This window comes from Priapulus caudatus, unplaced genomic scaffold (genome assembly GCF_000485595.1).
Source record: "Priapulus caudatus unplaced genomic scaffold, Priapulus_caudatus-5.0.1 Scaffold49, whole genome shotgun sequence".
Taxonomy (NCBI): Eukaryota; Metazoa; Priapulida; class Priapulimorpha; order Priapulimorphida; family Priapulidae; genus Priapulus; species Priapulus caudatus.
The window spans coordinates 1-21,897 of NW_014577110.1; the positions used below are offsets into that span (position 1 = coordinate 1).

The 21,897-nt window shown below is 42.0% G+C and overlaps 1 protein-coding gene across 1 annotated transcript in view; it reads left to right on the forward strand.

Moving 5' to 3' along the window:
- The first annotated feature begins 950 nt into the window (after positions 1-950).
- Positions 951-21,897, forward strand: part of LOC106820816 (dynein heavy chain 2, axonemal-like) — a 42,197-nt gene continuing 21,250 nt past the window's right edge. The window contains exons 1-37 of the mRNA XM_014825387.1: positions 951-1,071; positions 3,549-3,649; positions 4,060-4,261; positions 4,429-4,636; positions 4,856-4,959; positions 5,097-5,225; positions 5,402-5,511; positions 5,753-5,944; positions 7,238-7,443; positions 7,704-7,833; positions 8,057-8,273; positions 8,714-8,894; positions 9,280-9,397; positions 9,643-9,834; positions 11,807-12,040; positions 12,227-12,376; positions 12,574-12,734; positions 13,082-13,163; positions 13,341-13,514; positions 13,680-13,825; positions 14,251-14,407; positions 14,514-14,688; positions 14,888-15,051; positions 15,359-15,520; positions 15,647-15,990; positions 16,120-16,300; positions 16,652-17,014; positions 17,335-17,559; positions 17,675-17,785; positions 18,461-18,649; positions 18,789-18,892; positions 19,024-19,213; positions 19,526-19,706; positions 20,163-20,290; positions 20,488-20,766; positions 20,997-21,215; positions 21,415-21,532. Coding sequence (XP_014680873.1) covers positions 951-1,071; positions 3,549-3,649; positions 4,060-4,261; positions 4,429-4,636; positions 4,856-4,959; positions 5,097-5,225; positions 5,402-5,511; positions 5,753-5,944; positions 7,238-7,443; positions 7,704-7,833; positions 8,057-8,273; positions 8,714-8,894; positions 9,280-9,397; positions 9,643-9,834; positions 11,807-12,040; positions 12,227-12,376; positions 12,574-12,734; positions 13,082-13,163; positions 13,341-13,514; positions 13,680-13,825; positions 14,251-14,407; positions 14,514-14,688; positions 14,888-15,051; positions 15,359-15,520; positions 15,647-15,990; positions 16,120-16,300; positions 16,652-17,014; positions 17,335-17,559; positions 17,675-17,785; positions 18,461-18,649; positions 18,789-18,892; positions 19,024-19,213; positions 19,526-19,706; positions 20,163-20,290; positions 20,488-20,766; positions 20,997-21,215; positions 21,415-21,532 — 6,448 coding nt within the window. The remainder of the gene's footprint in view (positions 1,072-3,548; positions 3,650-4,059; positions 4,262-4,428; positions 4,637-4,855; positions 4,960-5,096; positions 5,226-5,401; positions 5,512-5,752; positions 5,945-7,237; positions 7,444-7,703; positions 7,834-8,056; positions 8,274-8,713; positions 8,895-9,279; positions 9,398-9,642; positions 9,835-11,806; positions 12,041-12,226; positions 12,377-12,573; positions 12,735-13,081; positions 13,164-13,340; positions 13,515-13,679; positions 13,826-14,250; positions 14,408-14,513; positions 14,689-14,887; positions 15,052-15,358; positions 15,521-15,646; positions 15,991-16,119; positions 16,301-16,651; positions 17,015-17,334; positions 17,560-17,674; positions 17,786-18,460; positions 18,650-18,788; positions 18,893-19,023; positions 19,214-19,525; positions 19,707-20,162; positions 20,291-20,487; positions 20,767-20,996; positions 21,216-21,414; positions 21,533-21,897) is intronic.

The following is a 21,897-nucleotide window of genomic DNA, read 5'->3' on the forward strand; positions in this document are numbered from 1 at the left end:
TCTCTAAATTTTTTGTACCCTCCGATCAAGAGGGGGTCCATGGCCTCCTTGTGGCCGCGACCCCCCTTAGCTACGCCTATATGTCCCATTTCAAGCACGTGACGGAATATTGGAATTAGTTTGATTTGTGTTGTTAGCAGTACCATGCATATGTTGCATTTATCCCGTCCATAAACTGTTTTCAAGTTCCTCATATAAAAGTTAAAAGTTAAAATTATTTTTTTGAAAAAAGTAGAGGCATATTGAAATGAAAATCGAAATAAGATCTACGGGAAAAAACAGGTAGAATGTGTTTATGGACCGGGTTGACCACGAACCACAATACAGCTTGGCGACGCTTAATGCGACGATGGTTACCAGGGTTAATTAACTCATGGTACAGTATCCGGTAACAGCAAGAGCAGATCGAACCCGCTGCCAAGCTGTAAAGGCAAGGGAAAATCACGGGAGAGGGAGGAACAGCTGAAGGAGACTGATAAAAAAAACGCATAATCGCCATTCACTGACGGATCAGCAGCTCGGGAATCCTGGACCCGGCGCTGTTGGGGCGGCAGGCCATCGTCCTTACGCAAATGGCGATCAACAGCGCAAGGGCCATCGGCCAATCCGAAAAGCTATCTCGTGTAAAAAGCAGCAGGCTATCACGGAGAACTCTACTGACGCAATATTCTCGGCAAATGGACTCGCAATCAACTACTCTCACTCCACACCATATCAAAACTCAGAATCATTTTGCCTCGACTGCCAAAGAAGGCCATTCTCACTGTTCACGGCCCCAACAAAACAACATTTCACAAACACTTTACCCAAAACATCCAAGAAAGAGTAAAGCAGCTATTCACAAACAACATCAAAGATTGACATTTGCTGGGTAGAAGGACATGAGGCCTGGCTGCAAAATGAACTAGGCAGACAAAGAAGCGAAACGGGCAGCCTTCGAGGCCGCAGAAATGGATAAATCTTTGCAGACCACTGTCTCGCGCTTTCTTTCTCCGAAGCCAAAGAGAAATGCAAAGAAAGCCTTGGTAGAACGATGGTCAGAGTTGGCAGTGGACAGTCTGTTTCAGGCAGGTAGCTTTCATCATGCTAGGAGCCTAATGGTAAAGCATATAGCAGCGTTGCGGCAGCGTCACACAATCGCAAGAACAGAAACCTAAGCTTTCAACACGGATTAAAACTGGACACACTAAGACTGAAGAGCCCAGCATGGTCTTAAGATCGCGGGCAAGTGAAGTCCCTATGGACCGTGTGCCTCGCGCAAATGAAACCGTGGAGCAGCAAGTTATTACATTGGCTGCACGACTCAGGTTTAGCAGCGGAGAAGAATGACTGACCAAAACTGATCGAACTGGGTATGTGAAGGCACCAACACAACCCAACCTCGCGTCAATTGACATGTCCGACCCTTACCGGGGAAAACAGCGAATCTTTACACCAGAGATGGATGCGCACCATCAAACATGCCCCTCTCCAGATTCCTGTCTGAGCTCATACCCAGTAATTTAGCCCACGACACTGCCGTTGTTACAAATTTTTAAAAAACTACAATCAACGCATTACTATGAGCAAACAGCCGGTAGCTAACGATAGCAAAGAGGGTTTACATTGCTGACGCGATGACCTCGTGAAGTAGGAGGATAAACGAATAACAACCAACAACATACAACAATTTGTGGAACTGCACTGAATAACATGCAATTTATTTAAATACAACAAAAGATTTACATCGTTTAGAATACAATAGCGTTAAAGAATCACATTTAACATTTTGTTCGTTATAAAAAATGTTTTTGCTTCCTCTGATGAAGAACTAAAAACCATATTGAAATTTGATTTCAAATAAAAAACAAGGTAGCTCCAAAATAGCCGCTCTATTAAAATAAAAAAGGAAATTTACCATGAAAAGGAATTGTTTTTGCCTCCCCTGATAGAGAACAGTTTACTTAAAAATAGTGTTGCAAATCGGATTTGAAATAAAAACCGAGTGGATCGCCAAAATATGGCCGTCTATAAGTTCGAATATATCAAAGTTATTCACAAAGCATTTCCATTTCTTTTCTCTGTCAATAAGAGTTCAGAACCATAAAATTCAATCAAGAGCCAACTTGCAACAACACAAATCTGAGCAAAGAAGAATTATCTCCTTTCTTTTAGTCATGTTTTTGTCTGGCTGCAGAAATCTCCAAAATCCAAAGTCAAGTCTTCTCGTCGATTTTGGCACAGAACATTTTGAGGATTTCGTTGACATTAATGTCATTCACTAACTCCTGTTCAACGAAAAGGAGAATGAGAGCAGAGAATCGTGGCTGGGTCATTGTAGAACGAAGTTTAGACTTGACAATGCCTCATTTTAGAGATGTTCGTTAGCAGATGCAGAAGTAAACAGGAATTGTGGCCAGTCCTGTGAAGACGCGATGACCGCGTGAGAGGCAAGGAAAAATTTTTGTTTTGTTTTGTTTGCCAATCAACAGGGGGGGGGGGCATGGCCCCCTTGTGCCCCCCCTTAGCTACGCCAGTGCACAGGAACGTACTCACTCAAAAAGTGAGGCCCTGAGGGATAAGGAGGGAGGAGGTTGCGGATGCACACGAGGGGGAATGTGGAAAAAGAGAAATGAGATCGGAGGAGGAATAAGGCATATGTATGTTTATTGACTATTAAAGCTTGGGTACAGTTTTCGCAATGTTTACTTTTCACTATTACATTACTATTCATCTCAGCGCTGTGTTACGCATATTAGTAAATACATGTCGTGCTACAACTGCTAATCTTGACTCACCAGTGCTCCTGTAAACTAAAAATGCGTAATGTTTCTTACTCTCGCTAGACGGCGCCTCTATTCCGTTCTTTTAGTGACGTCATAGCGTCAGTGGTTACATCCAAAGTTACATCTGCGTGCTGCTATGTTGTTACATTATTTGGCATTGAATCTGTGTTGTGTTTGCGCTGTCGAATGTATTTTCTGTATGTATGAGTTGAGGTCGAGTGAACTGTAATTCCTAATGTTGTATTCTAGCCGATAATAATAATATTCACAGACTGCGTCTGGGATTTAATTTAGCATGATGATGTCTGCATCAAGCACGTTGGGTACGTTCCTTGAAGTTGGACCTTGCCTTGGTCATTGGACTTTAGTTTAAAGACTAATCATTGTGAGGTTATCAGGTTATCTTCCCTCCTGAGGCTCTTAATTCTCTTCTCTGCTCTAGTTTAGTAGCTAATTGATGATAGAAGCATATACTGCAATACTGAAGTGTTTATATATTTTGACTTAGGGCAACCTGCCCTAATCAGGCTAATGAAAATAATGGTTCGATGATCGATCCTTGCTTTTACACTAAAAATAAAATTCACTTTTTATAGGCTATAGTCTTTAGGTTAAACTTAAAGTATTATTAGTTACGTAGGGCCTACCTAAATCCTAAATTATTCCCACTGCTAACATGTTCCCTTACCCTATGAAATATATATGTATAGGGGGGTCCTAAACCAGGACCCCCATTATACAATAACAGGGTCACCGTTTTTTTTAATTCACCATTTCTTGCAGCTACCAATACTGGGAGTGGCGATCAGCAAAGTGAAATTGAATTAAATGGTGAAAATGACAATTCTGGCATAGAGAGCAACTTTGAGTCATATAGTGACATGGTACGTTTTCAAACGCTTTCATGATTAAATGGGATTATCATGTACCCTATAACCATGCAGGATTACCACAGAATTTGCTGTACACTTGCACCAACCATTTTTTCTTTATGAACATATAGAACCAGAGTTAAATAATTTACTCTGAGCAAATTCCTTTATATTAATAAAATATATGGGAAAATTTAAACATAAATAAAACCTAGTTAACAAATTTATCTATAAATTATCATTCCAAATAAGAATTTGTAAATTGTAGTTAACTAACATTTAAATAGTACTATATAACTAATCTACGCGAGTTTTACTGTATAGCTGTAGAAGTTATTGCTGAAGTGATACACTCAAGCCATGCTAGAAGTGTTAGTTGTACCCATTATTCATGCATAAGTTAAACAAATTTCTGTATTTAGGTGAGTGTAGTCAAGAGGCGAGTGGTCTTGTCGGGGCTTCGACAGAATATGTGGACAACACAACACGAACATGTGATCCAAACTTTTCTGTTCGATCGTTCTCTGACCTTGCTAGTTGTCTTTATGGATGCAGTGACAGGCTTGCATGTGGACCTTGCTATGCCAGGTTACCCAGTGCACCAGCTATGCTATTTCATTAAAGGTATTACTGTAATTATGTATTCTTGCATAAACAATTTCATTATCAACATCATTTATTATATTATATAACAATTAAATGTAATTGTTTTTTTCTGGCTAGTTAGATCAGTTCAAGTGAGGCTTGAAAAATTTGTATTGTATTCTTAGATTACATCTTTACTTTCATAGCTGATACTCGGACTTGGATCACCAAAGATAATTTTAGGAAGAATATACAGTATGGTACAGTGAAAGGAAATTATGTAGAAAGCTTGCTAGGTCTGATGCAGGGAGTCTATGCACCAACCTTTTTTAAGAACTCCTCATGGCCAGACAGCATCAAAAGCGACTTTTCTGGAGCATTGTATAAGTTCATGGCAAACCTCACAGACACCAGGTAAGTTAAATAATTACAACATGATATAACTGTCAAATTGATGCGAACTATTTCACTGGAATCATCAAAACTAAAATTATTGGAATTGTTCACTAATGGCCAATATGTGATATTGATAAGTCACATAAAACACTGTTAATTTCAGTCATTAAAACAGAGATATTAGCTGTGTAGCACTAATGTAGTTAATGCATTGTAAGTAATTAAATGCCGGTTTAGGTACAAAATGGAAGGCCACACAGTACTATATGTGCCAGTTGAAGGATTGGACACCACTGTAGAGGTTGCAGCCAGGAAAAAGGAGTTCGTACAGAGGCTGGAAAGTAATTTGACTAGTATTAATACTCCTTTTTTCTATGTAATTTGACAATCTGTGCAAGGAACAAACATTTGTAAAAGTTATTAATAAGACAAACATTTGTATAAGTTATTAATAAGACAATCATTTATTGTACTAAAGCTGCAATGATCCACTGGACCCGGCAAATAAAAGAGGTTCTGAGTTCTCAGGAGTCTATTGAAACCGGTGAAAATGCAGGACCTTTGGAAGAAATTGAATTCTGGAGAAGTAGGTGTGAAGATCTTTCGGGTAAGTGCAGCTAGCGTTCATTCTGGCAACATTAAGTCAACACTGTGTATACATTTTAAAATGACACACCTGTGTCACTCTTAAGTCTCAATCATATGACCAATAAGAAACCAATAGGCGGTGGGAATGTATATTATCATTCATGAGAAAATCCACATATTAAACGTTATATGCAGGTTTGAGCCATCAGTTGGATCAACCAGGAGTGAAAAAGATCAGAACTATCCTAGAGTTGTCCAGATCTTCTTATGTAGGGCCATTCTTGAAGCTTTCACGATTGATCCAGGTATTTCAACTATCAGCTGCTCATGATATTAACTCTCATAAATATGCACTAGGGATGTGTTTTGTAGTAATTATTGCCTAAATTGAATCACTTCTTCAGTTGCATTGTTTCTCGCAATTATTTATGTATTCATTCAGTCATATTCACATGACAATGATCTTAGTTGAGGTTGTGAAATATTTATCTGATGAGACCTAAAAACTGACAAATGCTCAGTATGCTATACCTTTTCATCTATTAGAATGGCTCAGCTCAGGCTCAGGAGAACCTGCACTTTTTATCAATCTTGAAAGAACCTTGTGAGATTTTGGCCCATTCCTCTCCACGTGACATCCCCGGAATGCTCACAAACCTGCTCAATATGATACGGATGATTTGGGTGAATTCCCAGCATTATAATGACAGAGAGAGACTGACTGGCCTGTTCAGAAAGGTACTTAAAGTGAAAGATATTTCCTTATGTTTTTTTTCCTTAGGCATGTATTTAAAGCACCTAATTTTGTACTCAGCAATCAGATTGTAATTGATCTTATGAGTACACTAGCTAATTGAACTTAACATTGTGTTTCCAAACCATCCTGCTAGTTATGTGTGAAATGTTCCAGGCAATGTGCATATATCTTATAGGTTGCTGTAGCCGAATGAACAGCAGAGATTTATTGTAGTATAACAAAAATATGTTTCTTTGCTTCAGTCTTTGTTCAACGCACACTGTGGGCATTTGTCTTCTTGTAGATTTTGAAAATCACGTGATCATTTGGTGCCAACTGATTGATCAATAATTAATGCAAAATCTTTTTTTGTCTTGGTCTGCAAGCAACGCACACAGCCAACTCTGTGACATTGAGACAAACCAATTGTCTCGAATATCAAACATGTTGTATCTCAGTGACAGTTGTTGGGAGGCAAACGTTTTGTTTTTGGCCAGCTTGGAATGATATGCCCAATATAATACATATGCTATCCCAGCCCACGAATGAAATAATTTTGTACATTGCTCTGCTCGCATGATTGGCTTAGTGGTGTTCCTGTCTGCACCTGTAATAGCTTTCTTGCTATGTGAGGGGTGGGATTCACGCACGTATTTGCATCTTAATAGTTCATTATTATATTGAGGAACTGTTGGCAATTTCAAGGTGAGCAATGAGATCATCCGGCGATGCTGCAAGGAGATCTCTCTGGACAAGATATTTGATGGATTCATCAGCTCAAGCATACAGAGTCTGACGGACAGCATAGACTGTTGCTTAGTCTGGAAGAGCACGTACACGAGGGTAGAGTTGTCATTAAACACTAACTATACCATGGCTCCTATATGCCACTTGATACATAATCAACAAGGTGTGCCACATATCATCGCATGTCAAATGGTGTTTCCTGCAGTAGGTAAATTCTAATGTGACTGTCATGAGTTAGGATTTCTAGCCTGTGTGTGTAGCTGAAGTGTAAAGCCTGTACGTGTGATTTTAGATGGCAAGAACTCATCACAGGCTGTCATCTGCGGGCTGGGTCCTCGATCAGACAAGCATCTTCACACAGGTTGATGCCTTCATACAAAGGTGCCGCGATCTACTGGAGGTATGAACCATTGAATTCATTAGGGTAACTATAAAGATGAGTTGCTCAGTTGCTCATAGGCAAGTAAGAAATTTTATTAATCTTGATATGAAACAATATGCATGTTAGATGGTAAATAAAGCACATACTGACTGACATTTTTTTCCAGATGTGTGAATGCTCCAGGCATTTCTTGCGGATGGACAATGGCACGCAGATTCCTGTTCCATCCTTCTCTGGGCAGCGTGGTCCGGAGGTTGCACAAACACTACTAGAGACAGAGAAAACCTTCAGCAAACGTCTTGACGCCCTCAAGAAAGTAAGGAAGACCATCTTGGATGTAAAGGCAACATCATGGCATGATGATTACAATAGGTGAGCATGCATGGTTTTCTATATTGTGAGATTTTCTTTAGTTTTAGTGCACACATTTGCACTCAACTAATGATTATACTGCACACATGCCATGTTTACATTGAGGTACGTGTTTATAGGGGAAGGTGGTGATATAATATCAAGAGTGAATAATAATGGATTATTTATCTAGATAATCTATTATAGTAATAATCTATTATTCTTCACTCATGATAATGTATTTGTACATTTTTGTGTATGGGAATCAATGTCATCTTAAGGTTTCGAAGTGGAATTAAGGACCTGGAGGTGATGATGCAGAATCTGATCAGCACTGCATTTGACACAGTGAGCACTGTCCAGGAGGGAGTAGAGCTGCTGGATCTGTTTCAGCATCTGACGGCCAGAGAGGTTAATCACTTACAACTCCATTGAAACTTTGTTAACTCTACTTTTAACATCAATAGATTCACATAATAAATTGATTCTGCTGAATTAAATGTGCGTTGATCAAAAACAGTTATTCAATGATTGTTGCTCAATACGAGCTATACTGCGGAACAGCTTGACTGTGATATAATGCTACAATGACTGTGAGGCGCGAATAATGGCTAACGTAATAGATCATTTCCAGACTATCAAGCGAACAATCGACAAAAAGACGGTGCAGATGTGGACACTGTTTTCTGACGAGCTAAACTCCGTCAAGAAAGAGCTTGCCACCAAATCACCACCACTCTCGCCCATGCACCCTAACTATGCTGGCTGTGCACACTGGGCGAAGGCACTCAAACGTCGTATTGATTATGACATGGCAGTGCTGGACAGCGCTACGTTCCTGCCACATACAGGTAACAGAGTGTACAGCAACGACGATAACTTTATATTATATATGGGGTATACTATATATTATACTATAGCTGGGATAAAAGGATGTAATGTGAATGGGGTAATTGACACCTCCCCTCAGGCCACAATTAAAAAAATCTTTGTTTGCCCTCACCCGACCCAGGCTGAAAAGTTTGGATAGGTAGGTAGGCTTTTTTTTTTAGGGCGGGTCTTACAAATTCAGCATGGTGTCTACATGCTCAGGTGTGCTTGTGTGGAGATACCTTTTATGTTGAATGTTTGTTTTGCTAATGTATTGCCTACAGATTTATATAACGTACCGTGATACAATTTGTAAAAAAAAACAAGAATGGAAAAGATCAATACAATTTTTTGAGTCCGCCCTTTTTTGGCGGGTCGGTCGGGTGAGGGCAAACAAACAATATTTTTATTATCCCCTCAGGTAGTGGGGACGAGGCTCGCATCCAGTACCGGCAGCTGGCGGCAGCACTGGATGAATACACGCGTAAGGTGTTTGACGACTGGGCGAGTACTGTCGACAGGGAGCCCGGCACCCTGCTCGATGCTCCCCTGATGTGCCGCAGCAGTGAGAAGCCAGGCATGCTCGATATCAACTTTGACAGGTGCCAATATAGTTCTATTACAACCCCCCCTCCTGGACAATTCTTCCCCCTGACAATACCCCCATGCCATATACACACTTGACAATCACCCTTGGACAATACTCCCATGCCATATACACCCCTGACAATCACCCCTTGGACAATACCCCCATGCCATATACACCCCTGACAATCACCCCTTGGACAATACCCCCATGCCATATACACCCCTGACAATCACCCCTTGGACAATACCCCCATATGCCATATACACCCCTAACAATCACCTTCTGGACAATTACCCTTATGCCATATTTACCCATTTAGAGAAGCGAATAATTAGCGGGTGAGGAATTTTGCCAAAATTGTGATGAGCTGTTATTGTATTTGATATTACATATTGCAGGTCTTTGCTCAAGCTATTCCAAGAGATCTACTACTGGGAGAGACTCATGTTTGAAATTCCACACTATGCAGCAGATGTTTACAGCAAGAAGGAAGACCTTAGGAATCTATGTGAACAGGTATACATAGTCGAGTAGACATGCAAGTAGACAGAAAACCCTACAGAATAGGCAACCAAGCTTCTTCTTCACCGTGTTAGTATCAGCAACTGGAGGCAATGACTAAAATTAACAAAGTTTACGTTTCTGTTAAATAAGGAAATATATGTATTTAAGTGTTACTCATTACAGGTGATGATGAAAGGCTGCAATACGCAATCTTTTTTAAGAATTAATTATGAAACGCCAATATCTGTTGGATTCAGGTGTTGCTCGTGGTACGGGACTACAATAGGATTATCTCGGCACTGTCTCCAGAGGAGAGGGGTTTATTCCGAGAGAGAATACGCTTCTTAGACAAGAAAGTACATCCTGGGCTAACCAAACTGACATGGGCTTCCAAGGGTGTTGCAGACTTCTACATAGCAGACTGCCGCCAACATGCACTGAGAGTGCAGGTAATTACACATGTTAGCATGACTCTGTAGACACATTGAATCCACATAGTAGAATGACAGATAGATCAGGCACTGCAGTATTACACTAGATATTTATAGAACTGCCAAGTTTAATTGTATTTTACCTTTTTTTCATTGTCTCAAATGCATATTCAGTATTCTATGAGAGAAGACTTTATTCTGCACTGTTGGTGAATGCTAGAAAGTCTCACTTTGTGCCATTAAGAATTGTATACTACCTTACTGCCAATTTAATATTAGTTTTCCAATTTCACTGCCCCTTCCCCTACAAACCAGACTTCTGAATGCTATTTATCAATAGCCACACTAAAAATTTGTTTGGGTTTTCATGCTCTGTAATGTGACGATAATATTAAGAGTTTAGCAAAGAGATGTTTGTCCAATAAGTTCAACCGCCAGTGACGAGCTGAGCACATGTACAGCCCAGCATGCACGCAAACATGTGCGGTGCAAGATTCTCTATTATCTTGGCTTCATTGTTTGCGATTCAAATTGTCAACAACTGCTTATAAATGCCGATGATTTCCAATTGAGCATTTTTAGCTCATCTGACATAGTCAGATGCAGCTTGTAGAATCGCATGATCGTCCGTGCGTCCGTGCGTCCGTCCGGGCGTCAACAGTTGGGCACAAATCTTAACCGCTCGACGTACGGTCACGATATTCGGCACATTGGGGGGGGATCGTCAAAACGAGTTGGGCTGTCGAAGCTGGGGGTCAAAGGTCAAAGGTCAAGAGGTGTAAAAGAAGGGGGAACATTCACTCCTTAACTTAAGGTATAGGGAGGAAATGCAGAATTGCGGCACAAATCTAAACGGCTCGACCTAGGCTCGTGATAGTCGGTGTATAGCATCATGGTAGGAAAAGCCATCACTGTGCTGAAATTGGAGGTCACAGGTCAAAGGTCAATGGGCACAGGGCAGATTTTAGACATTTTCTGAGGACATGGTCTGACGGAGCGATTGAAAAACTTTTTTGTTTCAGCGGTGACCTAGCATTTTTATGGCATTATTGAAAGGACCATGAAATCTACTTTCTGCTGACATGCGAAGAGTAAGTGTCAGATAACCTTTTGACCCTCAAGAGGAGGGTTAAACATGGATTTGTTGACTGTCTGTTAGAAAGAATTTGACTGCCGGGTTTGCTAGTAGAATCTATACATGCCTGGATGTATGAGGCTACAATGTCACAGTGAAATTTCAAAAGCTAAATTTGGTTAAAGAAGGTTTATGCTCCTTAAATCGTATAATTTATATGGCATTCTGTACTGTCAGTATGTTACATGTAACGTATGCCACTGCCAGTGGCTACTGCCAGTGCATGTGTTGGTGGTACTGTGGAGTTTTTGCCTTAATTGGTTACAGGTGGCAGCTCTCTATTGCGCAGCCTGTAGGCTTGCGTAGGTAAATGGATGAGTGCTTACCTATTCTGTCTTGCAGATAGTTGTTGCTACTACGTATGATGGGAGCTTCCATCTTTAATCTGAAGACACTTAAACGTACGCGCCATCTCGTGGCAACTTTCATAACGATCCCAACGAACATTCTTTTGAGAAGGTTCCTGATACCATCCCTGTGCATTCCACTGTTTCGGCGTGTATGTGAACACATTTGGGACTAACAGGGTTTACTAGAATCCCACCACTCCACCACAGAGTCACCGCAGTAGACGTTAGATGAGCGCTGTCGCTCTGCGGCACTTGTATTAGTAACCGCCAGTGAAGACGAAATAATAGGAATTTGCCAGTAAGGTTATATACTTGAATGATGCAAGATGTCAGTTATTCTCACCTTTACCAACAGGGTAAATTAGATAGCCACATTCTTCCTTTAATGTAGTATCGTCTTCTCAGGCATAACTACAATAAGTCTCATTATAAAACTTAATTCTAATTAAAACGTAACTGACTGTGTAATTTGTTTAGTAATGATAAAATGCGGGCTTTTTTCTAGGCAATGGTTGACGACTACAAGAACACGAACATAGCCATCTTCCAAAACTGCAAGAAGATTAGTGAGGTGCTGCTGTTTAACATTGACAACAAGAAAGTGTATGAGAACAATGAGTTTGAGGATGAACAGACAGCGCACCGCAAGACGGTACAGCGACAACTGAAGCAGACGCATGATGACATTGTCGCCACACTCAAGAACACGTATGACATCTTCCGCAACGATGGACCAGAGGTATGTTCGGTGGTGCAGTAGTCATGGCCTTGTGCTACATGGTTGCATGGAGTAGTCGTACGCAAGTAAGCTTCCTAGATGATGAAATAATATCAACAATATTTGGTGTATTCATCTTTATGAACCTGATTGTAGATCGAGTCAGTTATGGTACATCTTTATTCATGTATAACGTTTCTACCCTAGGTTCAAACCTACTGGCTCAGGTATCTAGACAAGGTTGATTGCATGGTAGAGGAAGCATTCAGGCTTAATATCAAGTGGAGCCTGCAAGAGCTATCTAGAGCAATCAATGGGGATGGCAAATCTAGCCCTAACCCCCTGTTTAAAGTCAAGGTAGGCATGTCGTCATTTATTCTTCTATTTTATCAACAGTTATCAACATTCGATTCGATATAGATGTCATTCTATTTTGTATAACAGTTATGTCTATACCAAAACTTCTTCACTGTGACATTCTTTTAACCATATTAAACAGAATCAGGGTTAATTCAAACTAATCTATCTGTATATATGCACTCTTCTCATTGCAGGTTGTATTGGAGAGAAATAGAGTCAACTTTAATCCTAAGTTGTTGAAGTTGGCATCACTTGTGAGTGGGACTATGCAAGAGCTGGCGAGCACTGTTGCAGGGATCAGTCGACTTCCTGACCTCCTTAGCAGGCGACCTACCAACAAGGAGCCAATCTACAAGTAGGCTGACCAAGTTTTTAGTAGCAGCTGCCTACATCTCACCCCCTTTTAAAATATGATTTAATTAGGGTTCACTTTTTATTTTATTGAGCACCTCAGCACGTGTCAAATTTGGTGCCTTTATTATGATTTGAGCCTTTCATGTACTATGATGATCGATCTACAATAATATGACATTAGTCAATGGCTAAGTCTGAATCTGCTGCCTCAATATCAATTATACCAACGGTTTCTTATAATTAAAAGATAATAAATTTTTAGAGGCTGTTCTATCTACGATATTAATGAGTAGAATGGGGAAGGTGTTGGTGTGGACTTCCTATCATTATCGCTGACCTTTTTTGCAGAATGATAGAGCAGGATGAAGAGAGCAAGAAGATACAAGCCTCTATAAACAATGGAATGACTCTCAATGCGCAAAATCTTCAGGTACATACTCATTCCAATCTTCTAGTTTACTATGTAACACTTATGTTCACGTGTGTGTGCCGGCATGCGCGCGCGCGTTTGTGTGTGTGTTTATGTACATACTGTACATCGTTTATCAATGTCATCGTTACCAACGCTCGGGTACTCAAACATTAACACCTGACGTGTGTGCTGTAGGAGTATTTGAAAACTTGGGATGAGTTCAAGGAAATTTGGGAGATCAATAAGGATGCTTTCATCAGGCGGTACGAGAGATTGAAGCCGAGCGTGGCTTCCTTTGATGCAGACATCTCCCGCTACACTGAGGTGGCCAACAATGTGCAATCTCAAGAGACTATTCTCAATATACAGGTATAGCCATAGAAAACATAGAAGTAATAGTGAATGCGTATCTTGATTTTTTATCATTAGATTCGTTTTCTCAGATTTATGAGGTGGTTACTGAGTATCTGGTGCAGTTCTGAAGTGGGCGCTGGTTTCGGCAACGTTTATATTATACTACATTCATGCTTGTAGTTTGTGCTGCTAGACTGCTCTCTGCTGAAATACTCCGTGCTCGGTCACTGCTCTGAATGGCAAAACAAGTTCACTGCCCTGCTCGCCGAAATCGCCGCCAATAAACTGAACGAGATTCACAAGTATCTGGAAAAGAACTCGGAGAGGTTAGAATAGTGTTACTACCTACTTACATTTGTATTACCCAGACGTGCTGAACTGCAGCTACTACATTATAATTATATCATAATTTCAATATTGATTTATTAAATCACAATGTGTGGTGGCCAAATACCCACGTATTCCATAGTATAATTGTAGTTACGCTGAGAGGGTCTATGTCCCCCAGGGTAGTGCCGGAACGTACCCTGGGTACGGTCCGGTATACCGGAACGTACCCTGGTACCATCTAATATGCCGGACCGTACCTCGCCTACTCCACTAACGAGTCTAGAGACCATATCAGATAGTTACCAGGGTACTTTCCGGTATACCGGACCGTACCCAGGGTACGTTCCGGCAGTACCCTGGGGGACATAGACCCTATGAGCTGTAGTTACTGCATCTGAAATCATTGAGGTTTTTATCACAGGGTCAGTGTCCCACCTACAAGCCTCGATGAGCTGGGAGATGGTATAGGTTTGTTGGAGAAGTTGCAGGAGGAGATGGCAGGAATAGAAGCCAAATTCCATCCGCTCAATGAACAGTTTGAAATACTGAGAAAGTATGAGGTCACAATACCTGAGAAGGCAAGTCCCTGCATGCATTTTTCATAGAATTGTATCATGAGCCATCTTTTCTGATCTATTGCTAGAGATGCCGTCACAGTAATCTTTTGCATTGTGAAATATTCAGGTGGAGAGTCAACTTGGCAGTCTGCCAGAAGCGTGGTCAGTCTTCCAGCACACCCTACTTGATGCAGACGAGATGCTGAAGAAACACAAGGACAAGTTCAAGACTGGCCTGATACACTCGTCAGAGGATTTCAAAAAGCAAGTGGGGAGCTTGGTAGAAGAATTCATTGGCAAAGGTATCTGCACAGTTTCTTTAAGTAGCAATTTTAAACCATGGACAACCGTTCACACTACCGCGTATCTCCTCCCAGACACTCACTAGATTTGACTTTCCGTGATGTATTATACTCCCAATAAGATATATCGCATATGTCCTGATAATAAACTCCATATGCGAGCAGAAAATGGTAACATTGTTTTCAATGGCAACTGCAGGTCCGTTTGTTAGTGGTGTTGCCAGTGTTGATGCCCTTGACGACATCAGCGCTTTCCGACAGCAATTGCTTGCTCTCAAGCAACAGGAGGCATCCATCCGCAGGGGGCTTGGCCTCTTCAAAATAGATCAGCCCCCCAGCAAAGATATACAAAACCTCGACAAGGTATAGAGCTGGAAAACGTTTTCCTAAATAGTAACTCGAATTAAATTAAATGATTATTGGCAAATGAGTAATTGGGATAAGTGGCCCCTTGCTGTGACAGTGAATCATTATATCTTTACATCATATATCAGTATATATATATGATATATATATATCATATATCATATCTTTATATCAGTACATCTTTATATTATTTAAATGTACAGAATATGTTAAGGCATTACAGTCTGTGACTGCTTAGGTGTCCTTGTAGGGTTTATATTGCTTTCCTAGAAGCATTGAAATAACACGTTCAACTATGCAATAGGATCTTGAGTACCTCGAGATGATCTGGGAACTTAGCAAGGAGTGGGAGGGACTCTGGCATCTATGGAAGCAGCGGAGGTTTGTTGAGCTCGTGACAGACGACATGGAGGTGCAAGCACAGGGCATCCTCAAGAGGCTCGTGAAGTTAAGCAGGGAGTTGAAGGTATGTTAATGTTGTCACCGTATCATTTGTGTACGTGAAGAGGTCATGTGTACCTGCCACACGATGGCATCGGGATTGCTTTTGAGACATGTATGATCTCTAACCGCTAATGTTTTCTTCGTACAGGAGAAGAGCTGGGAAGTTGTAGAATTTAACAAGGCGAGGCTGGAGCAGTTTAAGCGCACGATGCCACTTATCCAATCCCTTAAAAATCCGGCGATGAGACAGCGCCACTGGGATGACGTCAAGGATACTGTCTGCAAGAGCTTTGATCATCGCTCGGAAGAATTCACACTCGAACAGATCATCATGCTGGGCTTTGACCAGTATGTGGATAAGATTGGGGATGTGTCTGCAGCTGCCAGCAAGGAATTGTCCATCGAGGAGGCCCTTGACAGCATCAGATATACCTGGGAAACAATGGCCTTGGACATCACTCCGTACAAAGAAAGGGGGCATTTTAGGCTCAAGTAAGAGTTTCTTCCTATCAATATGTGGGTGCAATAAAATCCCAAATGGAATTCTCAGCAATAACCATCTTGAAGTCTATTATTTCATTTGCTTGTATGTACAAGTAAGGGGTTTCTCGGTTTTCATAGGGCAACAGACGACGTATTCCAGGCCCTAGATGATAACCAGGTGACCCTCTCCACGATGAAGGCTTCGCGCTATGTTGTAGCATTTGAATCTGATGTTGACTACTGGGAAAGAACACTATCCCACATCCTAGAGGTTATTGAGATTCTGCTCACTGTTCAGAGACAATGGATGTACCTGGAGGTCAGTGATCAATTCTTTTGTTATCACAGTTATGCAGTATTGCTTTGGTTAACACTTCTGTCCAACGGTCATCCTATCCAGTGTTCCATCCTAAATTATACCTATTTTGAAAAAAGCAGGCAATCTAAACTTATTCTATTAATATTCTATTGTCTCTTGCAACCTGTAATATATAGCTGCTATATATTTGCGTGCATGCGCGCGTGTGTGTGCATGTACTCATGTGTGTGTATGTGCATGCGTGCGTGCGCGTGCGTGCGTGTGCATGCATGTGTGTACGACAGCATATGCGTGTGCTAGCTACCGCACGTGTGGTGAATGCTCGAAGCCCTGCCACTTCCTCTCCTGCAGAACATCTTCCTTGGCGAGGACATCCGCAAGCAGCTGCCGCGCGAATCGGCCGAGTTCGACGAGGTCAACAGCAGCTGGAAGACGATCATGACGCGCATCAGCAGGGACACGAACGCGCTGCGCGGCACGCATCATGACCGCATGCTCGAGCAGCTGACCAACATGAACGCCAAGCTGGAGGACATACAGAAGTCGCTCGACATGTACCTCGAGACGAAGCGGCAGATCTTCCCGCGCTTCTACTTCCTGTCGAACGACGACCTGCTGGAGATCCTCGGCCAGTCGAAGAATCCGTCGGCGGTGCAGACTCACCTGAAGAAGTGCTTTGACAACATCAAGTCTCTCAAGATGGGCAAGGTATCTGTTGTTGTTGTTTTTTATTTAATATATTATTTTTTTATTTAATTTATTATAAAATAAAATAAAAAATGAAAAATAAAAAGGTATCTGTTGTTTTTGGTGCTGTGTAGATTCAGCTTCAACGTCTTTCATCCTCATTGACCTTGGTGTATGACCTCGCATGATTTCTATTTCCTGGTGCTATGGAGATTCAGCTTCTAGCTTTCAACGTATTCCATCCTCAATGCAGTAATGACCTCGGTGAATGACCTCGCATAATTTCTTCTATTTGTTGAGTGCACTATAGACGCAAAAGAAGTAATTTTCATGATTGTACATTGCAGAGTAGCATCACTCAGAAGTTTGAAGCGTCCGGCATGTATTCCGCAGACGGCGAATTCGTAGACTTTGTACAGCCCGTCTTGCTAGAGGGTGCTGTTGAGGTGTGGCTGTGTGATGTGGAAAGAACTATGCGCTGGACACTTAAGGAACAGCTGAAGCAGACGAGACTGGCTCTGAAGAAAAACATCAGCAAGAGAGACAAGTGGGTCAAAGATTGGCCAGGACAGGTAGCATTGTCTCTTCACTGTTGACCTTCACATTTATGCTGCAAATTCCAGCTATCATCGTGTACAATGTTCAAAGTATTCAATATTTATCGTAAGATGTACCTTTGACTTTTAGCTGTGCATCACAGCAAGTCAGGTGCAGTGGACAACGGACTGCACCAAAGCATTAGCGTTAACCAAGGAAAGGGGTGATAAGAAGCCATTAAAGAGCATTAAGAAAAAACAGGTAAGTATTTGATCACACGTGTTAAGGATAGTGGTAGTGTAAGTGTATCCAGTGTATACAGTATAACAGTATATAGCCATAGTCAAATGTACGCCACTACAAGTAGCGCTGAGAGGGTCTATGTCCCCCGGGGTACTGCTGGAGCGTACCCTGGGTACGGTCCCGTATACCGGAACGTACCCTGGTACTATCTAATATGCCGGACCGTACCTCGCCTACTCCACTAACGAGTCTAGGGAGTCGCCTACGCCTACTCCCTAACCCTAACCCTAACCCTAATCCTAACCCTAACCCTAACCCTAATCCTAACCCTAACCATATCAAATAGTGACCAGGGTACGTTCCGGCAGTACCCAGGGGGACATAGGCCCTATGAGCACAAGTAGCCAGCTGATAGAAACTAGGTTGTGTTCAAGAGGACCTGATGGGTTTATCAGTGCGTGCTGGTGAAGCCAAGGTGGGTACTGAGCTCAGCTGCACGTATGATTTTGCTTTTATGCTGAGTCATGGTTTTTATCAAAGATATCATCGTGTAAGTGTCCTGAATTACTTGTCTTATGACTATAAATTGCACATATAATGCAATATTGCACTTCTTACAAATTATTACAGCTTCCTATAGTTTACACACATCCGGCACTAAATGGAGTAATAGTGAATTTACTTCGTCCCTAGGTAGCAATGCTGGATAAATTTTCTGAGGCAATCCGGGGGAACCTAACAAAGCAGCAGCGTGCAAAAATCGTTGCCTTAGTGACAATTGAAGTACATGCCCGTGATGTCATTGAGAAGATGATCAAGACTGGTTGTAATGATGTGACAGCGTTTGAGTGGCTGAGTCAACTCAGACTCTACTGGGATAAGGTAAGTGTTGCGATATCTTTATAGATGCTATAAATTTCTTATTCACGGATAGTTGTGCCATTTCGAAATCAAATTGATCAACGTACTATTTAATCGCAGCAACTTTAATTAGTTCTGACCGATATTGACACTTTCGCAGGACATAGATGACTGCATTGTACGACAGACAAACACGCAGTTTCAATATGGCTACGAATATCTGGGCAACTCCGGTAGACTGGTCATTACGCCTCTAACTGACAGGTATAACCGTGTGTTCACTGCAAAACTTTACAATAATGCACCAAATGTGTGAGATTAGAAACAGCACGTGTGGCAATTATTACATCAGTGCTGAGACACTTCTATTAAGACTATTATGATTATTTTTACAGGTGTTACATGACCTTAACCACGGCCCTGCATCTGCACAGAGGTGGTAGTCCAAAAGGCCCAGCTGGAACTGGTAAAACGGAGACCATCAAGGACTTGGGAAAAGCTCTGGGAATGTATGTGATCGTAGTGAACTGCTCCGAGGGCCTCGACTACAAGTCTATGGGTAGAATGTACTCCGGACTTGCACAGGTACACACTGCAAATAGTTTCATTGTCATATTATGTTGTCCACATATAAATATTACCTGCATGTAACACCCACTCGAGGGAAACAGTAAAATTGGACTTCATAGGCAGGTGGCCATTCTTTAGAGGAGGCTTTTCTGTATAATTGCTTCTCAAGGGAAACTTTAAACGTGGGGAGAGCTGACGGCTGACACATGACCGTATTTTGAACCTATACACTTCTGATGTGCTATGCATTCGTGCATTGTATTGAACTAGTAGTGTTATTTAATTTTGGCTGTGTTTTTGTGTCACATGTAACCTCTCCACACCAAGACGGGCGCGTGGGGTTGCTTCGACGAGTTCAACCGCATCAACATAGAGGTGCTCTCCGTCGTCGCTCAGCAGATCCTGTCCATCCTGTCGGCACTGTCGGCCGCAGCAACGCGCTTCGTCTTCGAGGGCAGATCCATCAACCTGATGTGGTCGTGCGGCATCTTCATTACGATGAACCCAGGTTACTGACGCTGAGAGGGTTTATGTCTCCCAGGGTACTGCCGGAACACACCCTGGTACTATCTAATATGCCGGACCGTACCTCGCCTCCTCCACTAACGAGTCTAGGGAGTCGCCTACGCCTACTCCCTAACCCTAACCTGTAGTGTAGTTAGTATGTTATGCTTTACTTTCTGTATTCGTTTACGGCAGTACCCTGGGGGACATAGACCCTATGAGCATTACTGACGAGCGCCTTCTTACTCACGATTATCAACTCACGCTCTCTTATGCGTGCGCATGTTTTCGTGTCGGCGACCAGTAGCTGTGCTACTGCTCCGCCATGTTTCATTGTCAAAAACCATGTGTGGCACTTGCTATTCAAATATAATAGTGAATATCTAGGTTCAGTAGAAACGTGATGTTTCAAGCTAACGTATACGTGGGTTGAGGACATGGTTTTATTTAATGTGCGTAGGATATGCTGGTCGCACCGAACTCCCCGACAACTTGAAGTCCATGTTTCGGCCAATCTCCATGGTCGTGCCGGACTCAGCTATGATTGCCGAAATTATGCTTTTCGGTGAAGGATTCAGCAATACCAAGGTTTAATTTGCATTCCCAGCTATGCAGAATTTTAATGGAGTTCGCATGGGCTCTCTAGCGATCTGAGAGAGGTTTTCCATATTTTCTTATAAGTAAAGCATACACGAGCTAGCATTAGAAGTATCATATGCAACATCATATTCTTGTGGAAACTTGTATTTTAAGATTAAACTTAGAATTTAGATTGTTTGTGGCAGATTTTAGCAAAGAAGGTGCAGGCGTTGTTTAGCCTGGCAGTGAGGCAGCTGTCGAAGCAGGACCACTACGAGTTTGGCCTGCGAGGCCTCGTCTCTGTGCTCAGATACGCCGGCCGCAAGAAGCGCGACTTCCCGAACATGCCCGACGAGGAAGTGCTGTTGCTCGCCATGAAGGATATGAATGTGGCCAAGCTGACCGCTTCCGACCTGCCACTCTTCAATGGCATAGTGTCGGACCTTTTCCCCGGAGTCGAGACGCATGTGATAGACTATGAGAAGGTTGGTGGACAATGCTGTGTGTGTGTGTGTGTGCCAGCATTTCTCTGCTGGACACTTTGAAAATCTTCCAGTTCGATCACCTTGATCTTTTCAATAGACCACGTCTAGTTTCATATTTAGTTGATACGATTAAGGAACGAAATTTACAAGGCGTTCATATGTTTATGGTTATGAAACTTTATGACGAGGGCACTCATATTTTGCTTTCTGTCCGGTGGTGTCCATCACAGCTGAAAGAAGCTATTCTAGCTGAGCTAAAGGAAGCCAAGCTACAGCCACATCCGATAACGATCCTGAAGATCATCCAGCTAGCCGAGACAAAGAACTCGCGGCACTCATGCATGATTGTCGGCTACACGGGCTCTGGCAAGAGCGTCGTGTGGCGCATGCTGCAGGCTGTCATGTGCAGGCTGAAGCGCCAGAAAGAGCCTGGTTACAACTATGTCAAGGTGACGTAGTACAGTATTACCCCACGTTACGCAAGCAATGCGTTCCAAAAAACACATTTGTTACGTAAAATTCCATAACATCAAGCTAACATCAAGCTGCTCGTTTTTCTATTAACTTCCATTGCATAATTGGAGATTGGTTCTTACAGGAATTTCATTTTAGCTTCATTTTGTGATCATGTTATCTTTGCCATTACAGGAATTTCCAATAAACCCCAAAGCCTTGTCTCTTGGTGAGCTGTATGGGGAGTTTGACCTGAACACCAACGAGTGGACAGATGGCATTCTCTCCAGTGTCATGAGGCAGACCTGTGCAGGTGAGCAGTGTCTGCTACATAATACCATGAAACTCCATGATTCACCGAGTGTTTTGATGCTCCATTATTCACTGGGTTTTTTCATGTTCCGTGGCAATATCCCAAATAGACACGTTTGCAGTATCATTCAGACCCCCAACCCTTCTGACTCACCTACTAAAATACATGATAATTATTTATAATAAAATTAATGTTATTTGAGAGTAGTGATGTAGTAGACACCATTGAATTACAACCCATATTATAATGCATCATTGATGTTATATTTACTATATATAACCCCTCTGCACCATATCTCCAAGGAAGTTCCTACTTCACATCTAATGCTGACCTTTGATTCCCTGGTGCTAAATCTTGTACTCGTC